Source organism: Condylura cristata, unplaced genomic scaffold (genome assembly GCF_000260355.1).
Source record: "Condylura cristata isolate star-nosed mole 26May11 unplaced genomic scaffold, ConCri1.0 scaffold00009, whole genome shotgun sequence".
Taxonomy (NCBI): Eukaryota; Metazoa; Chordata; class Mammalia; order Eulipotyphla; family Talpidae; genus Condylura; species Condylura cristata.
In genome coordinates, this window is record NW_004567110.1 from 36,158,727 (window position 1) to 36,184,486 (window position 25,760).

Sequence of the window (25,760 nt, forward strand, 5' to 3'; positions counted from 1 at the left end):
ATATATATATATATATAATTAAAAAAAAAGGTAATGGAGTCATTAAAGTACACCCACAAACATATACACACCACATACAGGAGATAGCTTGTAAGAGGTCACGCTGACAAATTTAAGACAGTTTGGATACGAAACAGAAAAACGACAGCAATAAATTATCAACTCATCTAAAATATCCAAAAGAGAGGATGAATGACTGCTTTTATGAGAGAATGCCAGCTATTAAGCACAGATAAAATGAGATAATGTGAAACGGCCATGGGACTAAAACTGCAGAGTGCAAGGTGCTTTGGGAACTATGGGGAAGTGTAAACATGGACAGCGTAAAGATGGTCGTGAATTAATGTACATTTTTCTAAGTGTGATGATTGTTCTGAGTGCACTTGGGGAAAGAAATGCCGAAGTCACAGTGGGGAAGCATCTTGCAACTGACTTTTGATGTCTTAGTCAATCATTGGTGAATCTAGTTGAAAGGTGTCTGGGTGTTTTTGATACTATTTCTACAATTTTTCTGCAGGTTTTAGATTCTTTCAAAACAAAATTGAGAGCTCAAAAATTTTCTACTTTCTCAAATCAATAAAGCCATTAACTTGCTAAGTAATCTTTTGTAACTGTATGGATATTTTCTCCTAAACAAAGGGCCTCTTTCTCTAAGTTCACAATTACCAAGTGTAAGCAAGGGAAGTAGGAATGCTGACCCAAGAACCCAGGAAATCTGCCTTAAGATCTGGTCATCAGATTCTACTCCAGTAGAACTGGTCATCAGTTCTATTCCAGTCCAGATCCAATTTAATCCAGTTCAAGCTTCTTTTGCAACAAACATAACATGCTTAAATCAGTGAGCTCTCCTCTTCAGAGAGTCAGACACTGTATGTTATGAGCAACAGATGCAAATTATAACTCTTGCTATAAAAAGCATTTGTGTAGTAGCAGATTAAAAAATATCAAAGTATGAATTAATGCTATTTTTTTTTATTGGAGTACATACAAAGATTCTCTGAGATGTACATTTTTCCCAGGACTCTACAGAAACTCAAAATGTGAATCTACCTGGCTATTTTCACTTAACTTCAACCAACCGGGAAGCTGAAATGAGCAATGTTCCTCAGTTACCCAGAGACAAGCCACACAGTTGGGGACATAGCCCCAATCTGCAGTCCCAAGTCCAAGGTGCTCTCTAGTTTGTGCCCATTTCCGCCATTTGTCAAGTCTGTGATTTGAGCAGTTAGGACTTATTAACCACAGGAATGTCTTATCATTTGATATCTTGCACAGAGTGTTGATTTATGGAGCTGTTATTATATAAGCTTTCGATTTCTTTTATTTCCCATCCCTAGAGTTCTCCTAAGGTAAAGATTGCATAGTGCAATCTTCCAGAGACTGCTGTAAGGCACAAAGGGGTTAAAAAAACTTGTTAAAATGTTCTAGCTTTCATGCCAGAAAGAGAATTCTCAGACCAGTACTGACAAGTTAACTTTAATGAATCATTTCTCAGGTCACTTCTCAGATTATTTCTTCTGAAACTAGAGTTAGACCTTTTGTCCTTTATTGTCAGGCAAGAACACATTGCTACAAGCCTCCATTCTGCATTATTTGTTTTGTTTAGTCTCATGTCATTTTTTAATAGAAATCTATCCACACCCTGTTTTATAGTATTTCAGATCTCATTTGAGCCTATCATAAAAGTAGATAAAGTTTGAAAGAGAAAAGGGTAGAGCTAAAATTTTTTTTAAAGGGAAATGAAGTTGTACAGATATCAGATGAATGTTGAAAAATCTGATAATTCAGGCCAAAATAATTCAGTTATCAAAGAACTTAATAGTTTCTTGATTAGGAATTCGTAAGTCAATGTTACTCTATGGCAGTCGGTCGATGCTTGGAATATAGTGACAGAGTACAGGGGTACTAACAGGCAATTTTCTCATCAGTAAATATAAGGAAAGGAATAGTCTGTTGTATAAAGGGCATTACCAACAGCCCATCTCACCACCAAACATCAAAATTTCAACTGACAAGCTAAATCATTGCTGAGATTCCAACAGCTGGAGGGTTTATATTATCAACTAAACTTGATGATTACAAAGTAAGCATCCTTGCTTTGTGTGTGTGTGTTAATAAGCACTGTTAAATTTGGAGTGTCAAATTGAAATTGAATAGCACTTCCCTGCCTTTGTTAATTTTCTGAGTTTTAAACATGCACCTGCTAAATATTTCATGGTTCTTCTCATTTTTAAACATTACTTGCATTTTAACTAAACAACATTTTAAAAATGTGAAAGGAATTAATACATCCTTGGAATGTTTTTATTGTCTCATGATAGTATTTGACCATTCTTAACTTCCAAATATTTCATATTGCAAACCTCCTTTGTGACTCTAATTAGTTTAGGTTCAGGAATTCTGGGCATTTGGCCAGGAGATTACTCTGGATAAAAACTGTTTAAGTTAAAAACATTTTTGTTGCATGCCATTCACTTCCAAGGAACAGTACTACTAGAAGACAGCAAAAAGTGTTCTTCTAGGTATTGTTACAGGGCAGTGAGAGGGGCACCCCTGAACCCCCAAACCTGCCCACTCTAAAATGGTTCTGCCATCTGCCGCATCAAGACAAAACATATAAGATATTTTATGGAAAGGAACTTTAATGCAATTAGTGTACAATATAGGAAATACAAAGAATATATAGTTTCTAAATCACCCAAAGTTACCCATCCCCTCGTGGGTAATGTCTACCCAGAAGGGATTGGCCCAAAGCAAGGTCTGAAAGCCCTCCACAAGCCTAAGCACCTTCTGACGGAAAAGGGTCAGACATGATCAGACGAAGTCTGGGAGGAAAAGAACAAAATCAAAATCAAGATAAACGCTGCTGTAGTTAACCTCCACATGGGTCTTTTGCCAACATCTGTTTCAACCAGCCCAGGGCTAAGAAATAAGAGCCGCTTTTTCACATGTCTCTGCTTTCTGTGCCTCCCTCAGGTCTCCTTCTGGCTCTCCATCCTGCTTACTTCCTCCTCAGTACACTCCAGATTCTTCTCTTTCTCAGCTCTACCCCCTCCTTTTGGGTGGGGTAGGGAATCTGGAACCTCCCCTTTTCCTGGGAACCATCCTGGTACAATCCCTTCTTTTGATTTTTATACTACTATATCTATGGTAGCACAGATTTTAGGGTGCAGTCTTAAGAGACAGTCTTCTTAAGGTTTCCAGTGTATATGAAAGAAGCAGCAGTCATTCACCAGCATTGTCCATGATGCCCAGTATATGTGTGTGTGTATGTGAAAACTGCAGGAACAAAAATCTTTAAAAACTGGTTTCACTTTTCTAAAAAACAAGTTTTCTCAACCTTTATCCCAACTTTATCTAACAATTTGCAAACAATTTGCAAACTCAAGCTACTTTTTTTTAAAAACCATTTTCTATTTTTGCCTAAAATCACCGGGCAGAATAACCAAACAACAATTTTTAGTTGACCCTGTTGGAGTACTCCATATAGAATCAGAGAAAACTGTCGATGTCCAGTCCATGTAGGTTTCAGGAGCAATGTTGGTCTCAGCAGACCCCACCAGGGGTTTCCTCTTCTGGAGGTTACCAAGACGTATTATTTTTCCATGTTGTTGAGTCCTGCCAATGGAGGAAAGCTTCCTCATCTTCTTTGGAGGTCTCTAGAACTCTACAAAGAAAAGCAGGAGGTTCTTCTCAGTTCAGCTCTATTTGAACTTCTTGGAGAATGCGAATTAAAGCCACACAATGAAACACATTTCTAATTTCTTTAGTTTAAGCAGACAAAATTCCCTATTGAAGTTATGAAAAAATACTCATGAATAGTAAAAAGTACTACCACAATTTTTATACTGTGTTGCTATCAAAGAAAGAGAAAAATGGAAACACAAGTTAGCTCTGCTAGAAATAAAAAAAAAAAAGGCAACATTATTGAAGATCTTGGTCATTCAGAACAAGAAAACTTTCTTTGAATCAAACAAAATGGGGGGGGAAATACCAGTATTATTTGAAACAAAACTTAGTAAAAATCAGTCTGTTCTGTTCTTTGTAGAAAAAAAAAATTTCCCCACTGTTAAAAGTTCCATCAATTAGAATCAGTTGAGGTCTTTTTCCAGAAACAATTTTTTTCCAGAAACAATTTCTGCAAATACCAACAAACCATTGAATATAATACTGCAGGACAACAATCAAAATTTACAATTTACATACATATCAAGTAGTGAAAGGTTTTTTTTTTTCTGAAAGGTTTTTATGCACATTTCAGGAAACCAGTGTTAACATTTGTGTCATGCCAAAGTTCTTCCTTTTTCCTAGATGACAATACTTTCTGTCCCGTTTTATTTTAATACATAAACCAAATAGGACAAATTGATCTAAATGCCTTTTCTAGTGTTAGGGAGAAGGATGTCCTAAAAGAACTCTGCAGAGTCTTGTGGACTCCACCACCCCTACGCCACAGCTTTCTGAATTCCACCCCTTACTTCAGTGATTAGAAAACTACAACTCCCAGCAGTACCAAGGAGAGAACTGCGAGGACCTAAGGGCGGAGCTAAGCAGGAATTCTGGGACTTTGGGGGATAAAAATAGTAAGTGGTTTTCCAACTGTGACTCTAGAGAGGTAATGGTTCTCTCTCTCTGGAGCAACTGCTTTCAGACCCTGTGACTCGGGGCTAGCAGCCTGAGTTTGGGACTTAGGGCTCCAAGTTAGCTGCGCTGGTAAAGTATTCCAGCTACTTTGTATCCCTCTTTCTTTCCCTGGGTTGTTTCCTTTTCCTTTCCCCTTTTTGTAAATAAACTCATATTGACCCTTTTGTCTGTGTCTGCAGAGTAACTGGATTTTGAGTGCACTGGTGAGGCCCCACAGACAGGCAGCCCAAGTCCACTCTGGGCTACCTTGTAACACTAGGCGGGAAGAGAGAAATTTTATGGCATGTCTCAGGAGCTCTACTGAGGTTCCATAAAATTTCCTTCCATCAACCAAATGAAAGACTACCAAATTTTACTTGAATTTAGAACTCTGGGAGGTTCTGCCATAAATATGAAAAAACAATAGCAATGACAATCTCAGTCTTTATGAGAGCTCCAGCTCAGTTCAGTAGTATAATGTTGACTGTCAAACCATAACCTCCTAGTTTTTTTCTCTTCATAACTACTTTTTTCTCAAAAACCTTGAATTTTCCAAACTTCTATTTTACTGACATTAAAAGACATTATATATCCAACATTATTAACCCAAGCAGAGAAAAAATTATGCCCAATATAACCTTAGAAGTACCCATTTCAAAACAACCCATTAGATTACAAATTAGCATGAATAAAAAATTATCCAAAACCTCATATTCTCAAAACATGTAACAGTTTTTATTATATTTTTTGTTGTTGTTTTACTGTATCTATAGCACCATTTAAACCAATTTTATAACACCTGGTGGCCAAGACAATTAAGCACAAGAAAAAGAAATACAGGCATACAACACATAGACACAGACAGTTTTCTTAGTTATGCCACTTGTAATATCTTATGTAACTGCAGTTTCACTCATATAGACCAAAATGATTTTTTTAAAAAAGCAAAAGTAATTTTAAAAATCCTCAGCATGGGCCCTCCCTGGTGGCACAGCGGGTTAAAGCACTGCACTGAGAAGCTAAAGCCACTTCCGCATGAGTTCGATTCCCCCCTGCCCCGGAGGTGACCACATGGCGTGGCAGACCTCTCCTGACCCGCCCGCTGCTCCCTTCAGCAGTGTACTTCCTCAATCTTTCTGTTCTGCTCCCCACTCTGTCTCTGATGAAGCCTCTCGCCGCCCCTGAGCCTTTGGCCTGTACCCCAGTTCTGTATGCACAAATAAATCTTTAAATAAAAAAAAATATTGTCAGCATAATTGCATGATGTTATTGTTATGTACCTAAATTTTTCAAAGGAAAAAGATTGGTTAGAGCATGTTTGTCATTTCAGAGTTTCTTCAGAAAGTGAATTTTTGGAGTATCTTACTACATAGCTAGGAAAGAAGAAAAGTTACTACCAGTTAAATTTTTCTCTTTTTCTTGAGTAAGTATCTCAGGTCTTCAATGGGGTTGCAAAACCAATGGGGATTTGTCTCTGGATCAGTTCTATCTGCGGCTTAACTCTGGATTGATGTACCCAGGGTTTTATGTCCACATGTTTCAAAGTAGTATGTGTGCTCAGTAAAACTTCATGCGGACTATTCCATTTCTCTGACAGTTGGCTTTGGGCATCTCTGCTCTACTAACTTTTGAGTAAGATCTGATCTCCAGGTCTGAAGGGATATAATGGTTGATCAGGAGACATAGAGCTCCTCAAAACTGCAAAGTTGTGGGTTACTGCCAGAACCTCCTGGGTGTGTTTTACATATTGTGTGGTCCTACAATCTTTCACTGCCCTGTAAGAGTACCTTTAAGTCACGCTAAAGACAAGAACTTTATAATCATTTTCAGGATACTGTTGCTATTTTTGAAAATTCAGGAAATTTTATTTCATTTAGTAAATGTTTATGTCACATTTCCATGCATTGAAAATACAGAATCTTTAGATGAGGACACAAAGGTGATTGAGAAACAGTACTCACCCCTAAAGAATATATGGACTAGGCCCTCCCTGGTGGCGCAACGGGTTAAAGCACAGCACTGAGAAGCTTAAGCCCTTCCACATGAGTTCGACCCCCAGAGGTGACCACATGGCGCGGCAGACCTCTCCTGACTGCCCGCTGCTCCCCTCAGCAGTGTATTTCTTCGATCTGCCTGTTCTGCTCCCCACTCTGTCTCTGGTATGCACAAATAAATAAATCTTAAAAAAAAAAGAATATACGGACTATATTGAGAAGCAAACATACAAACAGTAATATGGTATTTGTACTGTAGAAAATATAGTATGAAAATCTAAAGCCTGTAACCTACCTCCTAAGCAAGTCATATTCCTTCATCACAAAGGGTTAATCATGTCTTTTTATATACTTGTTTTTACCCTCCAGGTATTTTTAGGAATTTGACTTAGATGGAAAGGTGGAAGATCCTGTCTGTTTTGTTCCACTTTAGTACCGATAATATGTTATAGGCATTTATTCTGAGTCTAAAAAATAAATGCTTATGCCACTGAGGGTTTAAAGGAAAAGAAAGACACCATTTCCATAATTAATTGTGAACATTTTTATGATCCAATTTGGCTCTAATTTGTCTGACATGGGGGGGGGGAGGAGAGAATAATTTTTGCCTGGAGAATAAATTTCCAAAGTCTGCTGTATGCTTGTTTTCCTGCAGTCTTTCCCTCCCACCCCATCTTCCCTAGGTCCCCTCCTTTCCTTCCTTTTTTCTAAGGTAAGATGTTAATTCTTAGTGGAGGAAGGGGAGATGACCACGACTTGAGGAAGGTCAGAGCCTGGATGGTCTAAAGAAAACATCTCCGCAGGGAGCTGCAGCTTGAGTGGAAGATGTTACCCAGTGCTGGCGAGGCAGGCAACTGCATGGGGTTGGGTGGCAAGGGAGGTAGAAACTCTGAATGCAGAATGGTTATAAACAGGAAGGTAAATCAAATTGTTAAGGGGAAGGATGCTCGAAAGGAACTCTGTAGCGTTTTGTGGATTCCACCCCCTATTCCTGCTTTCTGGACTCTATCCCCTACTCCAGTGATTGGAAACTACAACTCCCAGGAGTACCAGGGAGAGAACTGCAAGGACCCAAGGGCGGAGCTAAGAAGGCATTTCTGGGGGTCTGGGGGATAAATAGGGAGCCATTTTCTATGGCACTCTGTCGCTTGGGCAATGGCTTTCAGGACGGCATGACTGGGTGCTATCAGTTAGTTTGTTACTAGAGCTCCAAGTCAGCCAGCCTCACTAGTAAGGTATTCTAGTTAACTTGTATCTCTCTTTCTTTCCCTGGGTTGTGTCGTTCCTTTTCCTTTCCTCTTTTGTAAATAAACCCATTATTGACCTTTTGTGTGTGTCTGCAATACAACTAAATTTTAGGTGCACAGGTGAGGACCCACATGTAGGCAGCCCAGTTCACACTGGGGTGCTCTGTAACAAAATGAGTAGATATATTTAAAATGATGGGAATCAGTTTAGTCACTAATGGAGAGCAAATTATAAATCAGGAAAGAAAGACAGAAAATGAAAATAAACTCGATGGTACTTAGTTGGGAGGGCAATATTGACATGGATTCACTGTATCTACAGAAATAAATTCAATTGGTGAGATGTATGAATCTGTATTGACAGGTAGATAATGTATACATACATGTACAGACATGAGTTTATGGCTTAGCTCTGTCCACTTAGAAAGCCTATAATCATCAATATCATAGATCTTGGTATCTAAATATCATTTTCCACTAAAAATAACCAAAGTTCCATAGAGAAATCACTGATTCTAGGACTTAGCAGGCACAGTAATCTTTAGAGATTGGTTGCATAGAAAAGAGTAGAATTAAGATATGTAAATATATTCAGATAAAAGTGATTTTAAAAAAATAAAATAAAGAAACCCAAGACAGAGTAAGTGGGGGGAAAAAAGCACAAATATTTTAGTGCAGCTAACTAAGAACTCCAAGGATGGATCTTTCTTCCACCTATCAAAGGACTCAATGATATGCTGTCTGTGTTCCATTATTCATTGTGTGTGCGTGTGTGTGTGTGTGTGTGTGTGTGTGTGTGTGATTTTCACAGCAGCCAGGGTTCCTGCAAATTCCTGGAGGAGATGGCTACTAGTAACCTCAACTTCATATCCCAGGACAAAGTCAAAAATGCAAGAGACAGCATTCTCTAACTGGAAAATCTTTATAGGAAAACTGTTGTCAGCTCAACTTGGACCACATTATTAACAGCTCACACAGAGGGTTCCCCATAATGGGATGCTGAGCCCCTAGAAGAAGGTATATATGCCCTGAATGAGAAGAGGATTAAAGAAATGAACTTTTCCTTGGTCACATTTTTTGTTGATGGCAAAGGTAAAACAGAATTCAATTCCTCCTCTCTCATATCTCATATAATGAACAATATTTGCTCATGCCTTTATAAACATGCTATTTCTTTGGTGTATGTTTACCATTTCATAAAAAAAAAAAAGAAAAAAAAAGTAGGCCCAGACCTTTTCCACAGTCTAATAGCATTCCTTCTACTTCTTTGTCTTTGTCACATACATACATTCTAGGAGCCTTAATTGCACCTATCTGATTTGCTTCAGTTTTCAGGGATAATTCTGACAAAAGAATATGATGATTTCCTATGACTTTGGTTTTGGTTTTCTGCTCCCAACATTTTGGGTATTTTATACTAGGGTTGTAAGGTGTTTTTAAAATGTTACTCTTTCAAAAGAATACAAAGTCTGAATGAATATTCATTGATAGGTAATTGTTTCTCATAAAATGTCTCCTATTTTTTTGTGATGAATAAAAGCATACTAAAATGATTTACTGTTAAAGTGGCTTGTTTGTTTTACAAGACAGCGGATAGCTGATTTATTAGAAAGAGAACTGGAGGATGGCCCAATCTACATAGATTCTAATTTGACTTCGTTTTGTCCCTCGAGCAAACAACACTGAACCTTAGTGGTATTAAGGTTGCACTTGCAAAAGAGGTAGTAGTATCATATATGACCTTATGTTGATACGCGGGTTAAATTTTTTAAGTTAACAAATCACATACACATATCAGTACCTCTACATTTGTTTAAAATCTGACTTTTCCTATGAAATTAACAAAATACAGAAATGTGAGTATTTACTTTCATGGAGTGGTTTTCTTGAAAAAATTGAATCAGTTTTCCAGAAAATGAACCTAGACGATCCTGAGAAACATACACACAAGGCTACATAACCAAAAGGTAACAATATTTCTGAGTTCCCTGCTAATTGTTGGATTTTTGGTTTTTTTCTTGTGCTTTTTCCATGCTGTCAGAAATTCTCTTTTTTGAAGCAAGCAAACTACAGTGAGAAAAATATTTCATTCCAGATTTTCCTGAGATGATAGGTCCAGATCAGTTCCGCGGCGGCAGAAGCCTTAACACTACCCGAAGGTGAGCAGCGCCACCTCCTGGAGACATGGGGAGAGCTAGTCAGGAGTCCGCGGCGGAGGGACAACTACTTGGCCGACGGTGTTCACAGCCCAAAAGATTTAGAAACATTTCCGGTAGCTTCCAGACACATAACCCACCCCGGGAAGCCGAGACTTGCCTTTGTGTTTAACGCCTCTCGTTAGGTGGACTCGCGTCCAAGTCTCTCCTAAAGCAAGAGATGCTCAAGGTTGGGACTTCTCACAATGGGTGGAACTTTGCTCCGAGGCCTCGGCTTCGCTGGGTACAGACCCTGCTTTTCGGGGCTGACAGTGGGATCTGTAGGCCAACGAAATGTTTGGTGAGTGGGAACATAATCTGAATGGAACTACTTTCAGCGACTGGGTGTGTATTCGCTATCCTTAAGGATAGTACTCGGTGGGTGGTGCTCCCCTCGGTGGGCGGGGTTACGACGCATGGGCGGGGCTTAGCGCTGACGGGCCTTGCTCGGTGGAAAGGCCTCCCCTCGGTGGGTGGGGTTATGATGCGTGGGCGGGGCTTAAGATCGGTCTCGAGGATGCTTTGTTGGGGGCGGGGCTTACCTTGGCGGGCGGGACTATAATCTGAGAAGACTCGTAACTGGACCACTCCCAACCGGAACTTCCTGTATCCTGGGCGTCAGATGGCGTAGCCTAGAATTTGAGTGCACGAGGGTACCGGAGGTCAGGTGAGTGGCTAATAAAATTTCCTGGCAGCCAAGAGTGAGGTTTCTAAGGGTGGGCACTGCGATTGGGAGCCTCGGTTCAATGGAGCATGGTCCCTGGCAGCTCAGCCAGGATGCAGGTCTGCTGGCCCAGGCCGGAAACTCAGTTGGGCTTTACCCCCCACAACATGGTAGCAGTTTTCGCTTGTCTGCTGTCTTACCAGTTTTCACGTGGTTACCAGAGGTTTCCCCCAACTAGTATTACCTTCTCCACTAGCCTTCAAGCCCCCCTCTCTAATGGATCTTTTTGTCCCCACTTGCATGCCGCCTGTAACACCTTTCGTGGCAGTTTCACATTGTATGTATGTGGCAGTAGTAATTGATTATTGAATACTAGATGGATTGGATTCTGGTTACTATTAAAAGGCTTTTAAGTTAGCGTGGAGGGGACCAGTTGTTTGTATTTCCTTCTATAATAATGTCTTCTGTGTCTTTTTTTAAGTAGGAGTGCTGTTGAGTTTCAAAAGTGTGCCTGTCCCTATTAAAGGAGTATTTAATTTCAGTTGAAGAGATACCAGTGTGAGCAAAGAGGAGAAAGAATGAATGTGCAGGTTGTCCTCAGAAAACATTTGGCAGACTATGCTACCTGTCTGGAGAGGTAGCTTAAGATATATTTAACCATAAGATATATTTGACAGATTTATGCTAGATTCAGGTTTCCAGTAATGTGCCAGGACAAAACATTGTCCCTTATGCATTGGAAGAGTCACTGAAAATTTTTAACATTGGAAAGTTACATTATAGTGTAATCTATGCCAAACAAATTAGAATGCTGATGATTTAGTTGACAGTTTTCTACAAAGGGCCAGATAGTAAATATTTTAGGTTTAGGAACCATAGTCATAGCAGGTTCTCGTTACCATAGAGAATACATAATCACATGGTCACAGCTGTGTTCCAGGAAAACTATCTGCAAAGATTAGATTCATGGACAATTTTCCAACTGATGGACAGAGCATCTGTGACCAGGTTCTGAACTAGGCAGTTTTCCTTCTTCTTTTGTACTTTCTTTTAATGGAAGGAAAGCCACATTATATAATGTGAACTCTGCCTGGTCTTGAATCCTGGCCTTCCTTGACTATTAGTAGTATAGTAGCAAATTCTGTCTGTAAAGTGGCATCTAGTACATCTCCCAGTGTTCTTAGGAGTAAGTTAAAGGAGGAAAATGTTAGCTGTGCTTGTACACATAATAAAAGTTAAACAAATCTTAGTATTTTAAAAATATTTCAAAGACAGTTTTGAGAAATGTTTCTAAGTTTGGTGAATAGTTACAAAGAAAATATTTAAAACTTCAAAGCAAGTGTCATTCACAATAGGGGTAACATGTTTAAGTTCAGAAAGTAATTTAAGCAAGTGAGGAAGGTAGGAAGTACAGGAAAATGTTGTAGGATTTTTATTTTGAAGGGGTACACACAGGAGTAGGACAAGTAGAAAGGAATGAAAAGAGTGTGATAGGATCCTGAATGCTGTGTTGTTGGGAGGGGGCAGAACAGGCGAGGTCTTAAGGTAGGAGCGGCGTTGGCAAGTGGAGAGTCCTAAAAGGGGGAAAAGAGGAGCGGGCGCAGGGAAGACATGGGAATCGGAGTTGGGTGCAGGTCTTCCTGTTCTGCTGTCAGTTTATTTTATACATTTCAGATAAGCAGTTAGCATATGAATTGGGCTGAGATCACAATCTTTTTCTGAGAGCGTTATTATAACATTATTCTTAAAATTGATCTATTAAAATTAAGGTAGGGGGCCCTCCCTGATGGTGCAACGGATTAAAGCACTGCACTAAGAAGCTTAAGCCACTTCAGCATGAGTTCGATTCCCGCCTGCCCCGGAGGTGACCACATGGCAGGCAGACCTCTCCTGACCCGCCCACTGCTCCCCTCAGCAGTGTACTTTGTCAATCTGCCTGTTCTGCTCCCCACTCTGTCACTGGTGAATCCTCTCACCCTCCCCATCTCTGGCCTGTACCCTGGTTCTGTATGAATAAATAAATCTTTTTTTAAAAAAAATTAAGGTAGGTACATAAATTCATAAAATTTAAAGCTAACATTATTGTAGTTATCACAGTAATGATTGGCTAAAATAAAGTCCTTAGTAGAGATTTGTATTCTCATCCGGGCAGTAAAAGAATTCTGACTATCTTTTAACTTGTTCCAGTACTGCCTTGTTTTACAATACTGATTTTGTTAAAATTGTTTTTATTAATCAGCCAGTTGTAGTATTTTTTATTTCAAAAGGACTTTCCCATCCTGGGGCAGTGCTTGCTTCCCTGAGCCAGGCAGGGGAGACTACACCAGTCCAATAGAAAACTGATGGTTGCTTAGAGTATTTTGATGATTATACAAAAAAGGGAGGTCATAACATGAGCTAGTGTGGGAATTCTGATTTTTCAGAGCATTTCCCCTCCATCCATATACCGTATCTGACTGTAACAGGGTGGTCCCCAGGAACAGGGTAAGTTCCAGGTTCCCTGCCTCACCCAGGAGGGTAGAGCTGCACAGAGGAAAAAAGGGAAGGTATCTTAAGAGAAAAAAGAAGGAAGCAGGATGGAGAGCCAGAAGGAGACCTGAGGAAGCCACATGGAACAACAAGCATGTGATGAAGAAACCATGCTTGCTTCCTGGCCCTGGACTGGTTAAGGCAGATGTGGGTGAGATACCTGTAGGGAGGTGACTATGGCAGTGTTTATCTTGATTTTGATTTTGCTCTTTTCCTCCCAGACTTGCCTGGCCATTTCTGATCCTTTTCGATGAGTCCTGGCCAGAAGGTGCTTTAGTCTTGTGGTGGGTTTTAAGGCCTTGCTTTGGACCAATCCCTTTTGGGTGGACTTTTGCCCACGAGGGGATGGGTAACTTCAGGTGTTTTAGACATTATATTCTTTGTGTTCCGTATTGTATACTCACTGTATTAAAGTCCCTTTTCATTAAAAGTTTTATATGTTTTGTCTTGATGCAGCAGATGGCAGAACCGATTTGGAGCAGGCACGTTAGGGGGTTCATTGGTGCCCCTCGCTCTGTCCTGTAACATAACAGAAGTTGCATAGCTTGTGTCAGTGTGTAAACTAGCAGAATGGGTAGTAGTGGTTAATACTGTCAGAGCTGAAAACAGTTGTGTTGACAATAGTGTATTCAACAAGCGGGGATTTATGTGGAACTTCCTGTGGGCCAGATACTTAGATACTTAACACAGCAGGAAATCTAGGAGGGACAGATGTGGAAATAGTTTAGTGATGCAGCAAAAAGAATCAGGAAGAGGGCAATTCTTAGACTTTATTGGTACCTTTACTTAAAAAACTTGACTTACTGTTTATAATTGTGCACAGTTTAATTGAAGTCCTTCTTATTCTTTCCTAGACAATGGCCAAGAATAAAGTAAGAGGACCGAAGTCTAGGAATGTATTTCACATAGCCAGTCAGAAAAATTTTAAGGCTAAAAACAAAGCAAAACCAGTGATGACTAATCTGAAGAAGGTGAGTTTTAATTAAGCACTTGACTATTTACAAAGTACATTTGTACTAAAGGCATTGAAAAACTGAAATTTATTATTTAATATAGGTTCTTAGCCTTTTTTTTACAAAGGTAAGATGGTTTTAAACATTTTTTTAAAGGTAAAGGAAAATAATCCCCCTTTGAATTCAGTTGTGCAGAAGAAAAAAATATTAACTGCAAGTGAGGATCCAATTAACAGTTTAATGGCATTAAATGAGAACATAGAAATTATAAAAAAACATGGTCTGAGAAATGTTAATGGCTCAGTTGTAACACACTGGTGATCTCTGAGCTCAAATCTTAAGTCAAGAGCCTCTTAATAGAGAGTGTCAGTGAGCAATTTTTCTCCTCAGTAATTTTTCTCTTTGAAGATGTCTACAAACCAAATTAAAAAAATCTGTAAAATAATTTTTAAAATGTAAAATTTGAAAAGGAGTAATCTTGCATTTAAAAATATTTGGGGGAAGGGAGAATTACAATTTAAGTGATTGCTTGGGATTATATAAATTGTAAGTTGATAGAATGTAGTTTGTGCCAGTCAGCTAGTCATAATTTACTCCAACTTTAGTTTTAGGCTAGGAAAAGGCTGGTTTTTTATGTAAGTTACCAGTCAAGACCGACTAAAAGAAATAAGAGAAGCTGATGGAAAAGTGATACAAAAATTTGAAAAATAGTAATTACAGGAAGATTCCAGTGTACTAGCATGACAAGTGGTACAATTATGGGTAATGACTCATCTAAGGAAAAATAAGAGAATGGGTGGCTAATGTAAAAAGTGGGTAAGATTCCTGGAGATGAGGCCCTGAAGAGATTAATAACAGGCCATGAGATTAGAATTTTATAAGTCTACAAAACCATAGCACTGGGCTTGAGGTCACTAAGCCAGGGTTTAAGATGTTTTCTTGGTATTGGTAGGTGTCAGTAGTGAGGAAAAGGGGTTTCAGAGTGTTCTGAAATATGGAGTGCAGAGGAGCTGATAATTTTTAAGAAAAAAATGGTTTGGGAACAAGTGTAAGTAAAACAAGACTACTATCCTCCACCTCATAGATTCTAGAGGACTGCAGAGAAAACTTGTCCTCAGGAGACTGCCAGGGACTTCCATTAAGGCAAGAAAGTCAAGGAAGGATTCAGGGATGTGCCATTAGGACATTTCTCATTTTCCAGATGAAAGATTGATGCCCTATATTTTAGATAATGGTCACATATTTTGGCCTGTTATATCACTAAAGCCTAAATGTGAGGAACACCTGCCTAATTGTTTTTTAAAATAACAACATTCTAAAATCTCATGGTAAGACTAAGGATTTTAGTGCGTTAACAGTTTTTAGATTTAAGAAGGTTAAATTGAGTATCTTTTTAAGGATCTTTTTTTTTTTTCTTAAGATAAACATTGTTAATGATGAAAAAGTTCACAGAGTGAATAAAGCTTTTGTAGATATACAAAAGGAACTTCTACATTTCTCAAAAGGCCTTTCTCTTGAACCTCTGCAGAAACAGCTGGTAAGTAGAAATCATTTCCTTTTGTTGTAGCTAGTAAATTAAGACCAGGGAACTGAACTTTGAATGTCCAAAGCCTCTAAGCTTTGTAATATGTATAGCATTCAGACGCTTAAATTTTGCTCCCAAAGGTATGAAACTAAAGGTAGGAGAAACTAAGTCAGATAATATATTATAAACAAATGATTTTTCTTGATATTTTCAAAATTTTTAAATACGATGTTTTTCTTCTTCAGACTCCTCCTCAGCAGTGTCATGAAAATGAACCAGTTAATGTTGACGAAGCTACAAGATTAATGGCTCAGTTGTAATATACTGGTAATGCATTAAATTTAAAAAAAAGAAAGAAAGAAATGCTTTATACAATTTTATTTTAAAAATCTTGTTAATGTACAGACATTGGCACATTTCAAAGACAAACTACATCAACAGGTCTTTCCTATAATCTAGGAAAGTGGAATGTCAGAAGTCAACAAAGTGTGATAAACTTAAAGTGCTAAAACAGAAGGCACTTCACAAAATCTGTTCACTGAAAACAGTTAACATCTATCCTAGTTTACAACCTTCAAATTACAAGTGGCAGTGAGTGTCTGTGCAGATAGGAGGGGACACAATTTTGTGGCAGTAGAAATAGAAGACAAACAAGTGATGAGCCCTTGGCCAACTATTTGTTTTTGATGACCTTAACTCTACAATTTCCCTCTTACAAAATAAAAAGAAGAATTCAGAAGTAAAGAAAATATTGAAGTCTTAAAATATAATTACTTGGAAGAGGGACTTTTGGATATTAAGTCACATATACCCCTGAAGCAATCAGAGCCCTTTGTTTTTATGTTGAAGTTTTGTGAAGTAGAAAAGAAAGTATTAGGGAGGAATACTTCAGAATCAGTGAACTACAAAGATGTTACATTCATTATTTTAAATACTTAGTTATTAAGTATGCTAAAATGTTACGCAGTTAGAGGTAGATAGCAGTCCCAAGTTTCTGTGGAATCTAATAATTTAGTATCTGGACATCAAACAGATCACAGACACCTTCATTATCATCTAAATTAAAGTTGTAGTCATCTGCTGGGGTAGGAGAAAGCCGTAAGAGAGGAAACACTGCAAGCAAAACACAAAACCAGTATTAAAGGTGGTTTCTTCATATGGCAATGATATGTAACATAAAATACTCTCAATTACACTTCTGAATTAAATTACGCTTCCTATGTCATGAAGAATTTTAAGATACATTTAACAGGTAAAGTAATGATCAATTTAATGATTTGTATTTTATGTGTATTTTGGAAAATTCTCATTTAAAGACAACTTATGTGCTGATTATAGAATTACACTTGAGAAATAGCGCTTACAATTAGTGTCACTAAAATGATTCAGAAACATTGGTCAAATATTTTTCTCTGATTTGCTAAATATGCTGCAACTCTGAAACAGAAGTATGAACTGGATTTAATAAGTTTTCTGATGCTTAACAAATTTAAGTGGTTTAACTGTGACTTCCTATGGCTTAACTGTTATTTGTTAGGAACCAGGATTCTGAATCTAAGAACTTACGGAATGGTAAAGCCAAGAGAGAAACTATTAAAGTAATTATAAACTAGTGGCAGCTAAATTGATTTTTATTAGATGACATGATTAATGTTAGTAACAGTTCAGAATTTCACACTGGCAGCTTGAAACTGCATGGTGATATTTACAAAACTGGGTTTTCATACTATCTGTTGACATAGGTATGTTTTGCTTTTTTTTGGCCAAATTCTTCAAAAGTGAAAAGAGCTAATGTGCAACAAGTTAAAAGTCAGTGGAGGTATTAAGTGTCCCTTAATATATTCTTTTCACTCAAAATGAAAGCAAAAAAAAATTTCTGACTGTTAAAGTATTAAAGGATACCTGAGCCAGCACAATATATTAAAAAGCTAAAAAAAATGTTAAGTTCTTAACTTTTTCAAAATCATGTGACACTTATAATCTCTCAAAAAGCAGTACTGATGTGTAAGGTGCTAAGATTTAAAAAATTCTTACCATCAGAAGACATTAACTCATCAATGATATCTGCACTAATAGATCCTGCTGGAAACAAATGTGACAGTTCTGTTACATTCTGTTTGTATTTTTAGCAGTAAAGCCATCTAAAGCATGTTGTATTTACATGCTACATAGATTTAACAGTGTTTTACCATGTTCATTAAACATTTAAATTTTAGCAGCTGGATGAGCAGTACAAAATTCAAGTACTTCATGAAACAGTATCATTTTCATGAGTATGGAACTGCCAGGTTTAACTTCTAAACTTCCAACTTCAAACTGGCTAAATCACAAGCTCACTTAAAACACATACTGTATTGTACAGGATCACATAAAATTATAAACTGGCATATACAATATAGCTTTTAATGATATGCAATACAACATTTAGGTTGGCACGACTAAGTTGTTTATTCACCCCTGAATTTGGTTTAGCACTTTATCTGGAATCACTAAGAAGTAGTGAAATACTCAGGCATGTAACCAGGGGAAAGACTGAGTGCCAAGAACATTTTCATAAATTTAGGAGTTGTGGTCCCTACTCCTGGTGCTATTTTTAGTTATTTATTATTTAACAGAAGAAACTAGGAGGCAAGTGCTCCTAATTAATTGGAGTTGAAACCATTATAATCCTAAAACTAAGCTTACCAAACAAAAAGTATAATATGGAAAAACTATAGGTATTAGTCACTATATTCTACACAAGTTTGATTTTTCTTACAGGTAGAACATTTTCAACAATTTTTCCTAGACTTACTAAAAAAGAACCTTACCAATTACTAATCTCAGATAAGAAACTGACATGTAAATAGTAAAAGGAGAAAAAGGAACTCCCCTGAAGAAAACTTAACACACTGGCCCATTAAATTTTTCTTTTATTCAGTATTCATATTTCTGTACACTCTTAAACACATTGTATTATAACTAGCAATGTATGTACACATACATACACACAACTGCATCTATCTGCTGCCAATGAAATCTATAATGCAGTCAAGGACAGGATCTTTTTCCAATTCTGAGTGCACAGGAGACACTAAATACTTGCTCCTAAATTAAAGCTATTATGCTTCCTATATTAAAAAATAGAATGTCATAACCAACACATTCAGGAAAACTGTTTAATTCAGTGTTCATATTTCTCTCTATTTTTTGAAACAAAGGCTCTGAACCCACCTGAAGTTAAGTCTGTGGCTGGTGTCTGCTGAAGATTTTGGCTTTTCTCAGAGACCTGTTGATCAGGCAGATTCTGAGTTGTCGTGTTGGATTTCTGTGGAGTCACTGGAGTTGAGGGTTCAGAGGAAGGTTGTGTGAGGTCATCAGGTGGAGGAACAGGAAAAACCACAGGCTTAGAAGAACCAGACTCTTTATTTATTAGCAGCACGTGGATAGGACCTGAGTGGCTCTTTAGATTGATCTGGTATTTCTTTTGTCCATTCTGACCCTTCGGAGTTATTGGATATAAACAAATGGAATAAATATTAACATTTCTAGCTACTCTGAAACAATAAAAAAGTGAGACGGGCAAAAGCTGTTAGGAACTAACTAAATTCATACAACAAAATAGTTGTTAAGTCAAAACAGGTAAAGAGTAAGAGTAGGACAGGATACTGGGGCCTCTAAAGGTAAGCTTTTCTCAAATACTGGTCATCAAAAGCTCTGCTGCAGTTACCTGGCAACCACCCACTTTACTGTCATTCTACATATCAGTATTCCAAGCCACATGGATCCCGTCTTCTGCTTTAGCCCCATGGAACTGGTGCCATCAATGACAACTATTTACAAGTCACAACTTTTTTTCCATTTTGCAATCAGAAAACTGACTTCTTAGAGATATAAAATCTGTACATTCTCAAAAAGGTAATTTATATCCTGAGTCATTAGAATCCAGTTATATGAATGTAAATACAAACTTCCGGAATAGTAAAGGGATCAAGGAATGACAGAATTACAATCATTCTATTCACTTTTCTGATTTTTATAATTTCTAAATCTATCTTAGGAAATCAAAATGTGAAAACCAAAATCACGAAACAGTAGGTCTGTAGCATAGTTAACAAATGTCTTTACGACTTAATAAAGCAGAATAATTTTTTCAAAGATGTAATATAATTCCTTATTTAAACTTCTTTAGAACTTTTAGATCTGTTAGTCATTTTGACTTATTTTTCAAGGTTATGACATTATAGCAATTCTTAGATATACATACTGTACCTCAAAATCAAATTAAAATAAAATATTAAATGATTCACTCAGTGACTTATAATTTATTGAAATATTGAAGACATTGAAATTCTGGCATCACTGCCTTCAAATAGGTAAATTATAGTGTTTACATACAATTAGCTCATGATCAACTAAAGAAAATACATTTGTCTTGAAATTAATAGGTCCATTTCAACAAAAGTTATCCTACATACCATTTCTGGAATAGGGACCTCCAGCTGTGTACCAGAAGGTGCTTGAATGGCCAAGAGCGTATCACCTGGTCAAAAAAATATACAACTTAAAAACAGTATTAACCACGAACTACATGGGCAGATTGGAGTCAGAACTCTTGGATCTGAATCCCAGAGTTAGGCTTTAGTTCTTAATTCTGTAAATGGAGGAAATTTATCTTAACGTATAGGTTGACATTAAGTGAGGTAATACATGTGCTGGCAAATCTTACAAAAGGGTAAGTAATGTCAGCTCTTATTTTCACAATAACAAATTCAAGTTAATTAAACTTCCAGTATTGTGTGGTCACATTTTTTAATTGTATTTTTTATTGAGGTAACAATGGTTTACTGAGATTCTGAAAACTTTCTAATCTCAATAAAATAACACTTTACTTGAAATATATAAGCTGCTTAAATGCCTGAGGATCCTAGAGATTAGGCAATAGTGAACTCAAGCTTGCTTTTGAAGTCAAATTTGAAGCAGTCTGTGCTGTGCTGAAGATGAAGAATACCTTCCTCAAACTTTACTTAAGAGTGCTCAGGAGATACAGTGCAAGCAGAGACAGACATTCTGCCAATACAACCTTAGATTTAGAGTGAGATTCCACCTGGCCAGGTGTTTGACAGGTCTTTATTTTTTGTATTTGCATTATAATATAAATGTGTACACAAAATTTTGTTTTACTTGTAATACACAACTACAGGAATACAGGTATCTAATCCCCCACTTTTATTGTTGATACTATATTGTCATTTTAAGGGGAAAACATAGAAGCAGGTGGTTTAGGAGTAAGACTAAGTTCCCTGAATATGAAATGGTTTTACCTGATTCTGTTTACAGGCTTTCTCTGGCTTCTGTTTGTATATGCAGCACATTTGCTACAGATTTTTATAAACAATGCCAATGAGAACAGTGTTAGAGTTCAAATTCAGTTATTAACTGTGAGATTCTGTGACTCTTGAAACTGGTCTGTTAATTTTTCTCTGACTTAAGCTATCCCTTCCGCACACAGCTGATACTAACCCATGCAGCAATAAAGGGAAAACTGAAAAGCAGTTGTCATGAGAACAGAAACAAAAGCCCATCTCTACACAGCACTGTAGAGTGAAACAAAACATCCACAACTTTTGAAAATAATGACTTGGAATGAATGCATAAACCAAGGAAAAGTTTAAGAAAAATTTACTAACTTTACTTACCATTAAAGCAATTACAGATGTCTTCATGGGTTACATAGGAAAATGTACTGTCACAGGAGTTAAGGAACAATGTTCTTATCAAACTATAATTAATTTTATATTAAATTTTTAAAAATCTTAAAAGTCAAAAAAACACAATAACCAGATACATAAAGACTTTGTCATATATGATCAGGTAAAAGAGGACAGAAGTCATTAGTCTGAAAAAGCAAAGACAAATAAAGGTCCATAAGAGGAATGTAAATCCTTTGCTCTTAAGCAGCAGCTATTTGTTGATTTCTGGGACATCTGAGGATCCTTGGGAGAGATGGGAAACATTCTTTTGAGGGACAGGATTCTTGGGGAAGGATCTCATTGAGGGAAAGGATTCTAATACAGTAGTCAAGAGAAATGACATAAGCTTCTACATCGAAAATCTCCTTGGGTTGTGGCTAAAGAATTGGGAGCAGTTTAAATCTTACAAAGCACTGTAGCAGTGTCCCAGATCAACTAGCCATGTTTTTTAATTCTGGGGGTACCAAAGGGCAGTTGGAATTCCTCCATTACTACCAAACTCTTAAGGAGTCCTTCACTAACACAAAGTAACATTGGTCAAAAGTTCATGAGAGAGTGTACAGAATGAAGTAAAAATGTTCAATAAAAATATAGGTAAGTTCACAAATGAGAAAAACAGTAATTTTTAAAAAACATGGAGTATCACTAATATTCCCTCCCTCCCCCAATATATTATGTAGATGCCAGGTCTTAGAAGCCTACCCTCTAGAAGGTATCTCTGGGTTAATATTAGCTAGAAAGTATCCTGAATTGACTACAGGCCCAGTTATATTTCATTTTCAATCCCAATATTTGTTTTTCTCTCACAACATGGGAATAATATTAACAGTTGCACTATGTAACCTAAAAAAGGTAAAACAGATTTAAGTATTAGTTAGTATAAATTTAATTAGACTTATGAAATTAAAATATTATATTCGTTTGCAAAACTTATCTCCAAACTCTAAAATAAGGTTAGTGATCTTCAAATTAGAAGAACATTATAGAAACAACATTCTGTAGCATTATGTATATGCATAACTTATTTTTAAAGGATATCTATTATTAACAGAGTCGTCCATCACATTTTTGATGCTCTGCTGTAGCCACAACTTCTGCTGATCAAGTTCTCTTTCCTTCAGTTCTAGATCTTCAATTTCAGCTTTAAGATATTTTAATCTATCTATGACTTCTTTAGTATTACAGCCAGCACCTACACCTCTTAAAAACATAGGAAAATATCACCAGTATCAAACTCAACATCACTTATTTTTAATTTAATAAAACTGTATAATATATTCTAGATAAAAATCTTTAGGTACTTCTAAAAAAAAAGCATTAAGCTGTTAGAAAATTTAAATACTACCTCTGAATGTTTGCTTAAAAGTTAATTAACAAGAACAATCAAATTACAAATATTCTTAATTTGTAGAATGGTTCATTATTGGATGGCCAGCAGATGACTGAGAAACTAAAATGATTTCAAAGCTAAATTGTCACACCCAGAAGTCTCATAATGTAGATACAATGGCAAAATAAATCAGATTGTTTAATATTTTGGCTAGAGCAAAAAAAAAAAAACCTACTAAGGCTAATGGGCATAAATTTGCAAAACATTCTACTGTATAACCAGTTAACAATAAATGACAACATTCATTTCAATCAATTTTTTAAAATATTTATTCATACAAGGTTGTAGGCCAGAGGTGTCGAGAGTGAGTGGATTCAGAGGTAAGCAGCAGGCGAGACAGGAAAGGTCTGCTACACCATCGGGTCACCTCCCTGGCCGGGGAGCAAACTTGTGCCACAGTAGCTGGTGATAGCTTTATACTGCTGTGTCTTTAACCTCTGAGCCACCGGGGAGGCCCCTAAATATTATTATAAGGTACACATTCCCATATATAAAATATAGCTCATGTTTTCAAGTATACTGCAACAATATACTGTAAAAAGTTATATAATGGTGGTTGTTCTTACTCTCAACTCACTTGCAGGGCAAGCTGATAGCAGATAACTGAAATCTGAGAAAGTAAACCCACAGATAAAGAAGGATTACTGTACAGAGACCAAAAAAAGGAAAAATGAGGGGCGAGGTATGATTAGGACTTAACTAGAGAATGTAGGAAAGATTTTAGAAAGATTTTGTAGGGTTATGGGGCAGAAAAATAAAGGTTGTAGAACAGGGTAGTGGTTTGTAACTTACTTCCACTGGATACTATTTTTTGACTTTTTTTCAATCAGGTCAATTCCTTCCAAGACATTGGTGATATCATAAATTCTTCTTTTTTGCCTTACAGCCAAAGTGTCTGCAGCCTGTTTTTAAAAATGGGGGGTATGTGTGTGGGGGGAAACAAAAGACCAATGAAATAAAGGACAATTCTTATTTTAGAACTAAAATGGCTTTATTATTAAGCTGACAGCTTAAGAAACTAGTTCCAAATTTGATCTGGTTAGCAGTTTAGGAACAATAGCTGGATATGTTGAAAGCATCTTTCAAACATTACAAATACCAAAGAAATTATTCCATAAAAGCCAGCAGATGTTGCAATGGGGAAAAAAATTAAAAGGTCATGACACAAATGCACAAAGATAAAAGAACACAGTAAGAATACTCAATGCCATCTCCTAAGGCAAACTACTAATTATCTACTTAATGTCACTTCCTATCTTCTCTACTGATAAAATAGTCTTGTCTAAAGACAGTTTTAAGCCTTTTTGAAACCTTCAAAAGTTATGTTTCTGAATTTTTGTTTAATGAAGTCAAGATCTTTGGGAAGAAATTCTGAATTACATACTTGTAATGCCTTGCAATATATAATTTCTCTCTAACTTGCAAGAAAATTGAGCTTTATGTTTATCCCAACATAAGAAAATCCGTAAGAAATTAAGTACAAGCTTGTAGGTGCCATAGTTACTATACAAAAGCTCAGTGGTTTCACTCACAGCATAGGACTGACAAAAGTACTTCATGTTACCAGTAGGGGTGGGTGGCAAAAGGTGAAGGGGTTAATTATGGTTCAAAGGCTAGGGTGCAATACTCACGTCTGAGAGTACCAAAGCAAGCAATGTGGCAAGGATGCTGGACCCCACCATTAGCCCTTCTGATGCTCGGGGTCAGCAACTTAAGGTGAGATCCAGCAGCACTGTACATTTTCTTCAGTTCTGGAGAAGTCCCTGGTACTGAAGGCAGGGACGAGCAGGGTACACTTCATCCCATAATGCCACTATCGCTGCTAAGCACCTACGTGCGTGGTACATTTCGCTTGACATACATTTCGCTATGATAGGATTTGACCTACAAAGCCATAAAGGAATTATCTAATTGTACTATACCAAAAACAAAACTTTCTGAAAGAAAAAGCTCCTCTCAAATATTCAATCATTTCTAAAAATGTCACCAATTATAAACAATGTGATATCTGTTTTGTTGAGCAAGAATTAAAACTGTTTTTAAGAGATAGGCAAAGAATTCAGGAGAGCTGACAGATCACACAGAAGTGCTAAAAAGGGCTAAGTATTTTCTGGTTTTACCCTCCTGTTCCATTCTCTCTAAAAAATGAGTTCACCAGGATCCAATATTAACTCTGGGAGGGAGAGAGATTATGTGTTAAGTTTATTTGAGTTAGGATTAGTTGTAGCTAGTTTGCTCAAGCATGTTCTTCTGTTGGAGCATGATGCTGCATTCAAAAGCGCTAACATACAAACAGTAACTATAGGAATCATCCTGTCTTTCAGGTTTTCCATCTGCAAAGCAGATACTTTACTTTTTTCCAGGGCCATAACTGTCAATACTTGTGCATTCCATGTTTCAGAATACACTATTTCAGAAACAACACTACAATGAGGAGAGACAGAATTCTAAAAGTCACAGTGTGTTAAGGAAACACTGTATGAAGTTAGTTTTCAGCAGGCACACAAATGCACAAGTGATAAGATCTTGGAAAAAAGGCTGGATGCGCCTGACTTGACAGACTAAGACAGCCTACTAAATATACTGATGAGAATTTAAAAAAGTGAACTCACGTTCATCTGTGCCACGTGTTATTTTTTGTTGATGCATCTCATGATGAGGCTTAGGATGATTATCAGTTAATTCCAAACACTATTAAGATAATTAATATGTAGAATGCTTGATTTCAACTCACTTAAGAAGAACCATTAAAAGTCAGTAATGAGATTATTGTGTCATGGGATCTTTTGCAGATATTATCTAATTCAATGCTTGCAACCACTTTATAAAGTAGGTTATCTCTTCCCTGTTTTAAAGGAAACAGATTTTCAGAAAGGTAATGAATAATCAGCTGGAATTTGGCATTCAT

At 37.0% G+C, this 25,760-nt stretch overlaps 2 protein-coding genes across 5 annotated transcripts in view; one reads left to right on the forward strand and one right to left on the reverse strand.

Annotated features, from left to right (window-relative positions):
• The window catches only part of LOC101623942 (chromosome unknown open reading frame, human C8orf59), a 159,857-nt gene extending 143,174 nt beyond the window's left edge, over positions 1–16,683 (forward strand). Inside the window, exons 3-6 of one of the 3 annotated variants that reach the window (XM_012722967.1) lie at positions 9,960–10,023; positions 14,107–14,223; positions 15,626–15,742; positions 15,976–16,683. In XM_012722967.1, the coding sequence (XP_012578421.1) occupies positions 14,110–14,223; positions 15,626–15,742; positions 15,976–16,050 (306 nt within the window). In that variant the 5' untranslated portion in view covers positions 9,960–10,023; positions 14,107–14,109 and the 3' untranslated portion in view covers positions 16,051–16,683. Of the gene's footprint in view, positions 1–9,959; positions 10,024–10,182; positions 10,361–10,650; positions 10,727–14,106; positions 14,224–15,625; positions 15,743–15,975 lie in introns of those variants that run through there. The other 2 variants (XM_004680018.2, XM_012722968.1) reach the window with 2 other exon arrangements.
• E2F5 (E2F transcription factor 5, p130-binding) lies at positions 16,092–24,815 on the reverse strand. 2 transcript variants are annotated; one of them, XM_004679759.2, is made up of 7 exons: positions 23,645–24,815; positions 22,501–22,662; positions 21,409–21,452; positions 20,188–20,252; positions 18,944–19,211; positions 17,765–17,809; positions 16,092–16,843 (listed from the first exon to the last, which is right to left on the reverse strand). In XM_004679759.2, exons 2-7 carry the CDS (start codon positions 22,521–22,523, stop codon positions 16,734–16,736), a joined length of 555 nt encoding a protein of 184 aa, XP_004679816.1. In that variant the 5' UTR covers positions 22,524–22,662; positions 23,645–24,815; the 3' UTR covers positions 16,092–16,733. The 2 variants fall into 2 exon arrangements, with proteins under 2 accessions (XP_004679816.1, XP_004679815.1); XM_004679758.2 differs by having other exon boundaries at positions 17,765–17,812.
• Between the last annotated feature and the right edge of the window lie 945 nt (positions 24,816–25,760).

What these genes read in the sequence shown, in the direction of transcription:
- E2F5 (XM_004679758.2), bottom strand. Translation starts at nt 22,523, where the DNA reads ATGGACGACTCTGTTAATAATAG. An exon ending in CATCTGTAATTGCTTTAATG is followed by an intron (nt 20,253 to 21,408) that starts GTAAGTAAAGTT and finishes TTTTTTGACCAG; the next exon opens with GTGATACGCTCTTGGCCATT. An exon ending in AGGTCCCTATTCCAGAAATG is followed by an intron (nt 19,212 to 20,187) that starts GTATGTAGGATA and finishes ATAACTCCGAAG; the next exon opens with GGTCAGAATGGACAAAAGAA.